General features: G+C 45.9%; 1 protein-coding gene across 5 annotated transcripts in view; it reads left to right on the forward strand.

Annotated features, from left to right (window-relative positions):
- The window catches only part of STON2 (stonin 2), a 76,648-nt gene extending 65,381 nt beyond the window's left edge, over positions 1–11,267 (forward strand). For 2 of the 5 annotated variants that reach the window (XM_058655387.1, XM_058655389.1), the window contains 3 exons: positions 1,871–3,709; positions 9,123–9,325; positions 9,874–10,216. In XM_058655387.1, coding sequence (XP_058511370.1) covers positions 1,871–3,709; positions 9,123–9,325; positions 9,874–9,960 — 2,129 coding nt within the window. In that variant the 3' untranslated portion in view covers positions 9,961–10,216. Of the gene's footprint in view, positions 1–1,870; positions 3,710–9,122; positions 9,326–9,873; positions 10,231–10,683 lie in introns of those variants that run through there. The other 3 variants (XM_058655386.1, XM_058655385.1, XM_058655388.1) reach the window with 3 other exon arrangements.

Consider the following 11,267-nt stretch of genomic DNA (forward strand, 5'->3'; position numbering starts at 1 on the left):
ATTGTTCAGACACTAAATCACTTATGTGCCTAGAAAAAATGAGTTCATGATTACTTTGAAGGAAATCCTCATTTTTTAATTTTAAATGCTTTGAAATCCCTTTGTAGTGCTGTACATGTAAAAAATGCTTTTTGCTCGTTGTATTCCTGGGGTACGTATGAATACATGTGTATGCATACTCATGATTATCCTATATTTTGAAAGTGACATTTTTAGTTGAAGGAGTTGCTCTCTGGATGGATTGCTTAGAAGATGGGAGACAAGCCAGCCTTTGCACCCATGCGAAATTGCATGCATAGCTGGTATACCTCTCTGCTGAAGACCTCGTTTCCCCTCAGTTGCCATAACTCCTGCAAGCCCTTATCATAAGGGCCATTAAACTAGTGGAAAGGTTTGGCATATCTCCTTTTCAGCATTTGGGTCTCACATCTCCTCTGAATGCTGTTATGGTGAAGTCTTATCTGTAATAAGCTTTTAATTATGAAATAGACATACCCCAAGACAGAAAAGCAGTTCAGAGGAAAAAAGACAAAATTATATTATTTGCGTTTTTTTCCTGTTAATACATACTAGGAACTATTTATTTATTTATTTTTAAGACATTTTATTTATTTGAAAGGCTGAGTTACAGAGAAAAAGGAAGAGAGAAAAACAAAGAAAGCTTTCTTCTGGTAATTTGCTTCACAAATGGCTGTAACAGGCAGGATGGGGCCAGGCCAAAGCCAGGAGTCAGGAACTCCTTCCGGGTCTTGTGTGTGGGGCAGGAGACCAAACACTTGGACCGTCTTCTGCTGCCTTCCCAGGTTCATTCACAGGGTGCTAGACTGGAAGCGAAACAGCTGAGACCTGGAAAGGCACTTCTATGGGATGCCAGAGTTGCAGGCTGTGGCTTAACCTACTGCGTCACACACCTCTTCCATTTATAAACATTTTGATGTCTGGATAGTACTCAGTTTCTGAACATTCACCCACCTGTTGGATGTTTAAAATGCATTACATCTTTCCTCCGGCAGTAAATAGTGCTAAAATGATGCTTTGTTCTTCAGGCCTAGTCCACAGTTTGAATTTATTTTCTTAGGGAAGAGTTCTTAAATCATTGTTGTGACCAATGGTACAAATTTTAAATTGCCAAGGCATAGTTCAGAACCTTTGTAGCAATATATAATCTCAATTTAGTGTTTTTCTTAAGATATCTGCAGCTCACTGAGTTTTTGCTACCTTCACTTTTGATCTTGCTTAATTTGCATCTTCTTTAGTACTGGTGAGATTGGATATTTTCATATATTTATTGAACATTTTCAGTTTCTTTTTTGTAAGTTTTCTACTGAAATTTTTATGTTTTTCTTATTTTCTTGTGTAAATTTGTCACCCAACAAAAATGTTAGCATTTTGTCTTTAAAATTTGTTGGTCATATTTAAACTTAAATCTCAGCAAGTATATTATTTACAATCATATTATCACTTAACAGAGGATAACTCATTTTCTAAAACAATCACATTTTATATAGGGTGTGGTTTTAGATGTTTAAAGATTATATACCATAGAACTAAGTAAGAAAGCATCTATTCCAGAAACTTTTCTATAAAATGAAGGGAAGGTATTTTGATTTAAATTACAAAGGATCTTGGTTTCACCACTGAGTGCTTCTATATTGGCTGAGCCAATGTGCTCTTACTGAATCTTCTGTGATGGTCCTCTGGTTTACCAATCACAAAATGACAACGAAGCATTTGAGGAAGGTAATGAGCTACTTTGCAATGGGCCATATTCTAGATAAAATTCTAGCCACTTCTCATCCCTATACTTCAGTGTCCTACACCTAAAGAAGCCTCTAATGGCAGCCCTCATATGTTCTCCTCTTCTTTGTAGACAATTCTTCCTCGCTCCAGGAAGACGAAGAAGTAGAAATGGAGGCCGTTGGCTGGCAAGCTGGCAGTCCGGCCACGAATGGGCACCCTGCCCATCCAGTGACCTCTACTCGTTTCCCCAGTTGGGTCACTTTTGATGACAATGAAGTTCTGTGCCCTGGGCCACTGGTCACTTCTCCTCTGAAGCCAAATACACCACCTGTTGCCTCTGAGATCCCAGATGTAACATGTAATTCAACTGGGTCATTTAAGAAGAGGGACCGTCCCAGAAGCACTTTAATGAACTTCTCCAAAGTTCAGAAGCTGGATGTTTCCTCCTTAAGCCGCCAGCCATCCAAAAGCGAGGCTCCACCGTGGAGCGCCACCAACCCTTTCCTCAATGAGACTCTGCAGGATGTGCAGCCCTCCCCCATCAACCCTTTCAGTGCTTTCTTTGAGGAACGGGAAAGACGCTCCCAAAACAGTTCTGTGCCCAGTGTTGCTGGCCAAAGTCAGAGAGATTCCCTCATTGTCGTCTACCAAGATGCCATCAGTTTTGACGACTCAAGCAAAAGCCAGTCACACTCTGTTGCTGTTGAAAAGCTCAAGCAGCTCCAAATTGATGACCCTGATCACTTGGGCAGCGCAACATTGCCAGATGATGACCCTGTAGCCTGGATGGAGCTAGATTCTCACCTGCCTGGCTCGGCCCAGCCCCAGCCCAGAGACGGGTGGCCCATGATGCTGAGAATCCCCGAGAAGAAGAACATTATGTCCTCCCGACACTGGGGACCAATCTACATCAAACTGACTGACGCTGGCTACCTGCAGCTCTATTACGAGCAGGGCCTGGAAAAACCATTCCGTGAGTTCAAGCTTGAGATCTGCCATGAGATTTCAGAACCCCGGCTCCAAAACTACGATGAGAATGGCAGGATCCACAGCTTGCGGATAGATCGCGTCACGTACAAGGAGAAGAGGAAGTACCAGCCCAAGCCTGCTGTGGCCCATACAGCGGAAAGGGAACAAGTGATCAAGCTGGGCACCACCAATTATGACGACTTCCTGAGCTTCATCCGTGCGGTGCAGGACCGTCTCATGGACCTGCCAGTGATGTCCATGGAGCTCAGCACGGTTGGTTTGAATTACCTGGAAGAAGAGATAACAGTGGATGTCCGAGATGAATTCTCTGGCATCGTGAGCAAAGGCGACAACCAGATCCTCCAGCACCACATCTTGACACGGATCCACATTCTCAGCTTCCTGTCTGGGCTTGCAGAGTGCCGCTTGGGCCTCAATGACGTCCTCATCAAAGGGAACGAGATTGTCTCACGGCAGGACATCATGCCCACCACCACCACCAAGTGGATCAAGCTCCACGAGTGCCGTTTTCACGGGTGTGCGGACGAGGATGTTTTCAACAACTCTCGAGTCATTCTCTTCAACCCCTTGGATGCATGCCGCTTTGAGCTGATGCGGTTCAGGACGGTGTTTGGCGAGAAGACCTTGCCGTTCACGCTCAGGACGGCAGCCAGCATCAATGGGGCGGAGGTGGAGGTGCAGAGCTGGCTGAGGATGTCCACTGGCTTCTCCTCCAACCGGGACCCTCTCACTCAGGTTCCCTGTGAGAATGTGATGGTGCGCTACCCTGTGCCCAGCGAGTGGGTAAAAAACTTCCGCCGCGAGAGCGTCCTGGGGGAAAAGTCTTTGAAAGCCAAAGTGAACCGGGGGGCAAGTTTTGGCTCAGCTGGCATCTCCGGCTCTGAGCCTGTGATGAGGGTGACCCTGGGATCTGCCAAGTATGAGCATGCCTTCAACTCCATCGTGTGGAGGATTAACCGGCTACCAGACAAAAACTCAGGTAGGAGCTGCTTTCTCTTACGTCATTACAAAAGGGCTGGGATCCAAGCCCCACATCACACTCCTGTGTGAATCGTTGTTCATTGTCACATGATGGGAATGGTGATGGCACGGGGCAGGTGAGAGACAGTAGAAATACTTAAGCGAAGTGAAAAATAAGCATAGCTCAGTTCACTCGGCCACCACACATACACCACTACCACACACACACCACCACCATGTACACACACCACCACACACACCACCACCACGCACACACACCACCACCATCATACACACACAAAGCACCACACACACACATCACCTCACACACACATCACCATGCACACCCCCTACCATGCACACACCACCACTTCATTATCCCTTCTTCCATAAGACTGTGTTATTCTTCCCACTGGGCAACTAAGAAGTTTCCATGGTGTCCTCTGAATTTTTATTCTTTTGGGACTCATCGAATATTAGCTGTGGGGGTGGACACTTGATGCAGCAGTTAAGGTTTCTCTTGGGCAGCCTGCATCCCACACTGGAGTGTGTGTGGGTTGGAGTTCAGGCTCTGTTCCTAATCGCAGCTTCCTGCTAACGCACTACCTGGGAAGTAGCGATGCTGGCTTGAGTATGTGGACCCCTGCCAGCCATCTAGGAGACTCAGATGGAGTTTCTGGCTCCTGGCTTGGCCCAGCCCTGGCTGTTATTTGGACATTGGAAAGTGAACCAGTGGATGAAACCTTTCTCTCTCAAATTAAAACCAACTGAGCATAACATCTGGCATGAGGCATTCAGGCAGCCTGTTTCTGGATCCTGGAAGGCTCATGGGCTCTGAAGAGGCATCTTCTGCCTGCACCCGACTTGAGTCCAGATAAGAATACAACACATGGGAGGGGTTCGATCCTGACTCCAGGCGCTGTGTGGAGGCTGATCAGTCGTATCCCCTCAGACTCAGAGTTTGGATCTTGAAATTTAGGATGGGAAAGAGAAGAGACTATCTCAGATCAGACAGAAGATCCAGCTAGTATGTTAAGATCCAAAAGGGCTGAAAATCTGCCAGTCCAAAAAAAAAAAAAAAAAGTAAAGGAAGGAGTGTTTGGTTTAAGCAACTAAAGCTTCCAGTCCTTGCTGTCCTGCTCAAAGTTATGTGCAATGCGTCTGCATTTGAGTGAACCCAGAAGGCTATGACTTTGCTCCTGGGTCCAGTGGTACTTCCTGAAATGACAAAGCTCAGGAGCCATCAGACCAGCCAGAATAGCCCAAGTTCTAAGAATAAGTGTCCTCAGGCACTGACCTGAGTTGCAGGCAACAAGCCTGGAAATCCTGAGACCACTCCTCTGTTTTTGAGCTTTGCCCGTCTGTCAACAAAAGTGGATTTGTTGATGTTGTGCTATTATGAGACCAGGCCTTCTTTCCCCCTTTCTCACCTGTAAATCCTGACAGTGTTCAGAGCATCCTTGCCCTGCTCTGAGTGGCCACGGCATCATATCTTGAATGGAACATGGTGGGAGGAAGCAAGAGGGCCTGGCAGCTTCCCAAGTGGTCCAGAGAGAGTCACAGAGCAGGGTCGTCTGTCAGACACCGGGCAGAGTAGTACAGACTGAAGGGGGCTTAGACCTCGGGGAGGGAGGCTGCGTTTGCCATCCTTTGTCTCTACACTGACAGACTTCTTAAGACAAGGTCTTCCTCTCTGCTTGCTTATCCATTTCACCTGAAATCAGCCCTGGGTTCTCCTGGTGACACTGCTGTGTTAGCCGTGTTGACTCTGAGGCCTGTCAGAATTGACAGAGGAAAGGGCAGAACCTGTATTCTCTTAGGTCCCAAAGCCCTTAAGGAGAGAGAACTGTGGCAGAGTTACTGGATCTTCAAGCTGGACAGGACCTGGGGGATAACATGGTTAATTCTCTTTATCCTCAAGGGAAGCCCCAGGAGGTAATGTGTGGCACATCCAAAGTCACAAGGCTGCCCTCCAAGTGGCCCAGCTGCCTGTCAATGGCTAAAAAAACTGGAGTTGGAATAACTTCCACCGGGAGACCAGAGAGCTGCAGATTTTGCAGTGTGTACAAACATAGGTCGTCTGTTCCAATTGATTTCTCTCACGTGTTTACTAAGTGAGAGATCTTTGTTTATAAGCATCAGAGACTTTAAAGCAAAGGAAAGGGGAGCTGTTGCTTGGACTTAGGAATCTCAGGGGGAGTTGGAGAGATAGTCTTCAGGGTAGATGCAGTAACAAATAGATATGTGTCTGCTTGGGGTTCAGCTGCCGGAGCCGGCCACCCCTGTTCTGTGTGTCATGGCCCATGGCCTGGAATGGGCAGTCAGTGCATTTTCACTAACTTGACACCAAGATGACATTCAGGTGGAAAATGAGATGACAAGAAAGTCAGAATGGACACAGGACCAGCAGAAAAAAATAAGGCTTTAGCAGGGACATTAATGCTTAATGGAGAGGGTTCTGTAGGCTCAAGGCCAAGATGATGCAGCTTTTGTGTTACTCACGTGTATTTTCAGCTTACTAGAGCCTCACTTGAGGAAGATTTTGGAGGTGCAGGACAAGCTAAGGAGATTTGGAGATGTTTTTCCTTGGTCTCCCACCCCCATTGCTGTGTTTAGCTGTTATGGTTATAGAATGTTTTTGGTGGTAAAACTCCCCAAGTGAGTTTCTCGTCCTTCTGGCCAACGATACATTTCCATTATCAACGCTGGAAGTTGGTAACAGCCCCTTCTGGAGACTGCAAATGTTCAGGTTCTGAATCCCAGTCCGAATGATGGTACTTGTCCATGGCCAGTATACACTGTGCCCAGCTCCTGGCCCTCCTGTCCAGGGCTCCACTTGGCCAAACCAGAGATCTGATGAGCTATTAGGAGTAATATGAGCTCTTCTGTCTAGCTGTTAGCCTTGGGAAGCTGCCCTCTGGAGATTATTTTTAATAATTCTCTCACCTCCATTAAAGTGACGTAGCTGGGGCCCACATGAGGTCACTAGGCTGAGCTGGTGGGGAGGCCAGAACCCTTCCACACCCATTCCCTCTTGTGTTCGGCTCTGTATCCCCAGACCTCAGAAGGCGGGGTTTCAGGCTGCAGGCAACCAGGCTGGGCCAGCAGCTCAGCTGCCTGTTTTTTCTGCTATTGCAAGCTTACATCCACAGAGGGTTTGTCCCAGCCCCAGCCACCAGGGGACTAAATGGCTGTCTATGAATTCCAACATGACTCTGGCCAGCAGGGCCCTGCCTTGCCCAGCCCTGTTCATTTGCAACTCCCCTAACTGAGCCCTCCTAAGGATGCCTCCCACCTTCATCTCAAAGAGTTTTTCTTAATCCTAGAAGGTACTGGAACAAGTCATCATATACCAATAAAATAAACATTCTTTGCATTGGTAGATTTCTTTGTTAGAATTCCATTCTCGTTAGCCTAGGTAAGGAGAAAGCAACCCTTTATGGAAAATAAAAACCTGAATGTTAAATTTTCTCAACTTCATCAAGAAAGATGGTGTAGTGGGTTTCTGTAGTTCATGACCATGAACTGAGCCATGGTAGTTAAGTTTCTAATTGTCTTCCTGCCCTGTACCGCTCATAGTGCATGCCAGGAATGTGAGGACATTCTTCTCAGAATCTGGTATGAATATTGTTTGGTGAAGTAGAAGGGGTGGTGTCTTTGTGGTTAAAATGGTTTCACAGTATTCCAACATGTTCAAGTAAAAGTCATTTGATAAAATGTTTATTCTAGCTGCTGTTGAATTCAGCTCTTTAGTTTGCTTTAGAATGATCTGATTGCATAGCAGTGTATTGAGAAGGATTGGGGACATAGTTTAGAATCAGTTTTTAAATTTTATCCGCAGCTCTACCTCTTAATAGTGGTGTGACCTCAGGCAATTCATTTAACCCTCTCAGGGGACCTCATTTTTATCACCTATAAAATTGGGTTATTAATATCAAGCCAGTTCTGAGTGAAATTGGATAATGTTTCTAAGTGCCTACCCCATTATCTGGCATGTAATAAATGCCCCATAAATGAGAACTATCTAATTACATCTGTGCTGCACAGTCTTAAAAATACTGAATGGACTAATTTTCAAATAATGTAGTTTTTACTATCATATGTCATTTAGATCCCTTCCCTAAGAATCAATACAAAATTTTCAATTATTTTCCAAACATTATGACTGTAGAAATAACGATTTTAATATGTTACATTTGTGAAACCAAACACTTCACCTTGCAGCGTTTCTTTGGAGAGCTGGTATCTATGTCCTTACTCTCTGAAATGAAAAAGTGCTGCCCAGACCGGCAAAGAAGGTTGGAATTGTTTCATTTCGGTAAGCTAGGGTAAGGAAGGGGTGTATCAGTTAGATATTGAAGTGATCCATAGCTAATTGCCATAGGAGGATTCCAGCACTTCACTCCCTCCTCACCTGTCTGGAAGCCTTGCACATGTCACCACTGTGAAGTTTAGAGCCCCGGAGGTCATAACTCACTGTGGTCAACAGCAGTGTGGAATCAGACCCCTGGCTCCAGGTCTCAGTCCTAGCACTCACTGGTCATGACCTGGGGCGGCTCGCTTGACTTCCTGAAATCTTGCTTTCCTCATTTTCCACAGAAATAATAAACATTAACAGTAATAACAAACAATGCTGTGACCTCAAAGGATTGTTAGGAGTATTCATAGACACTGCCTTATTGCTTCAGTGGTTGTAGTCACAAAACTACGTTCTGACTCTTTTTCCTTAAAAACCCAAATGAAAAATCCAACGCTAAGCTTGCTGTCCAAGTGCTGTAGGCTTGCCCATAGGTGTTTGGAATCAGTTTATGTGATTTTGTTACCGAATTCTAGGCTACTCATTTCCTCTCTCTCCCCCTAATCTGCATGTGAGGAATTGAGATGAGGGAAGAGCAAAAGCCACAAGTGTAGGATCTCTGTGGCTTCGTAAGTGAGCCAGAAATGAACCCAGGTGTTCTGTCCAAGCCACTGTATGCTTCTCTAATACCTGCGAGCTGTGCATAAGGCCTTTGTGACTCACATATATCACCCACAGACATGCCAGCAGCGTTTCTGAAAGTATGAAATGCTATTACGGGAACTCAATTCATCTTTCAAAGGAAAGCCACGATTGTGCTCCAGGTGGCTGTCACTGGCGTCTTATTAGGTGCTAAGTGCTGCTCCCTCTTGTTGTGTTCTGCCAGCCTGCAGCCCCTATTTCTCGCTGTATCGCATCTGCTGTGACCTGAGTAGACTCTCAAGCTGTGGGTTTCATTGCTAGGATCCCAGGACGACTGTACTCAGATGGTGTTCTGGCCAACAACCCGAGCATGGTTTCCACAGAGGCCCATCTTCTGCTCAGCATTGTTACAGAGCAGGCTTCTTTGGCCCTCCCATTCCAGTGTCTTCCCCCACAGAACCTCACCTCTGATTACTCTGTTTTTCTCTCGTAGCTTCCGGTCACCCACACTGCTTCTTCTGCCACCTGGAACTTGGCTCTGACCGGGAGGTGCCTTCCAGATTCGCCAGCCACGTGAATGTGGAATTCAGCATGCCCACAACCTCAGCCTCCAAGGCCGCTGTAAGATCCATCTCTGTGGAGGACAAGACTGATGTCAGGAAGTGGGTCAATTATTCCGCACACTACAGCTACAAGGTAGCCTCGGCGTCTACCATGTTCCCAAGTACCTCTGTTCGCCCTGTTCCCCTCCCCCACTGAGCTGCATTCTTCGCTTCCTGCTTTCAGGGAAGTTCATGCAGAATTGTGGAGGAATCTGCTCTGATGCAAGTGAATCCCTCTTGGGTGCCAGAAAGGTTGAGAACAGATAAAGAGGCCGGTTAAGGTGGAGAATATAATGTTTCTGTCACTTTGAACAACCACAAAAAAGAGCAATGGGATAAAGTGATCATTAATTTGCAATATGACGTATTGAATTGTCAGGAAGGTGCTAACCCAAAGCGTGTAATTGAGCTGTAGGACTGGACGGCGTCTGAAGATCTCACATGAGGATCATGGCTGTGGACAGGATAAGCACTTTTAATGCTTCTGAGATACATAATGATACTTTCTTGAAGAATTAAAAATTCAGTTGACGATTTAATGACAAATACTGAAAAGAGTTATTGAAAAAGGAATTTGCAAGATTTTATAATAATGTTGTACTCGTGACAGTATCCTTAAATTTATTGTAAATGTTTCCTTAGCTGTGTGGGCTGAAACATTCAAGCTACTGGAAAGAGCGAACACTCCACCTTGTGGCCAGAAATAAGATAGCACTTCCCCCAGCGTGATCATGAAGTGTTAACATCTTAAATTAGACATCCAAGTACATCTAGTGCTGCTGAGAAAAGCAACTTTGTTAAATTCTTGATCTCAAAGTACACCCTTAGCATTGAATTCAGTTGAAGTTTCTTATTTTCAAGGCAAGATGAATGTATTAAATCCTTTTATAATTATAGCTCAATATTTTACAAAAAATGTAAATTGTAAATACTCCAATAAAACATTTTGGAGGCTTTTGAAAGGGATGACGTTTCTGAGAAGTGAGACTAGATCATTACAAAGCAGTTCGTTGATTACCCACTGTATTCTTAACTGATGGATGAGATAGTGGACAGGATCCTGCCGCTGCCCTCTGCGGGCTGTGGTGCAGTGAGCTGGACACATGTCCCAGGGGCAGCAGAAACAGTCACCGCGGAAAGCCTCCAAGTCAAGTCAGTGCGTTAAGAAGCCCTTCACAACAAACACTACCATTGAGCTCCAGTACAAGGCAGAGAAAAAGACTGCTTTCCAGGCGGGCCAAGAGAGAATTCCAGATGGAGTGAAGAGTGTGTGCAGAGAGAAGTCATAATATCCTTAGGGCCAGTAGCTCCAGCGTGGCTGAAGTCATGAACTTTGGCAAAATTACAAAGAATCTCAAGGAACCCACTGAGATGCCTCCTTTCTGTTTATTTACTTGTTTGCATGCATTTCTCTTCTTTCTGGTACTCATTTCCATGTTCTCTTCTTGGCAGGTGGAAATTGAACAGAAAAAGAGTTTGAAGCCAGACTTTGAAGGAGACGAAATGGAAAATCCCAGGGAGTGTGGGGTTCAATGACCAAGCCCTACAGCAAGGAACCCTGACCCGAGCGTCATGATAGGGTGTGTTCCTGGATAGCTGAGATTGAAGTCAGTACTGCTGTGGCCAGTCCTCACTAGGAGCAGGGTATCGGCCTTGGCTGTTGGCAGTTACATGCATTTTATCAGGGGACCCTGAGGTCGTTGCATCGGAGAGCTCGCTGGCACTGAGCCCGCCTGCAGCGTGCAGTTCGCCTGGCTTTGGGAGCTTGTTGCATAATCAAGCCTCCTTATCTCCTCCCTGCTTGTCATGCAGCACTGGTATGTGGTTTATTGAGACTGTTAGTCAGGAAACCAACCTGCCACATCAGTGTGGGCACCATTCCTCGTTCGTGTTCTCCTGTCACTGCGGAGCTTCTGCAGAAAGGCAGTCCCGAGGAGTTCACTGTGGATCCACCTCTGTCACTGCCTCCACGCAGAGGTGGGCCCGGGCCCTTGGCAGACATCTGCTTTCTTTCCATGTGAACACCAGGCCACAGG

The sequence above is a fragment of the Ochotona princeps genome, chromosome 26, assembly GCF_030435755.1.
Source record: "Ochotona princeps isolate mOchPri1 chromosome 26, mOchPri1.hap1, whole genome shotgun sequence".
NCBI lineage: Eukaryota > Metazoa > Chordata > Mammalia > Lagomorpha > Ochotonidae > Ochotona > Ochotona princeps.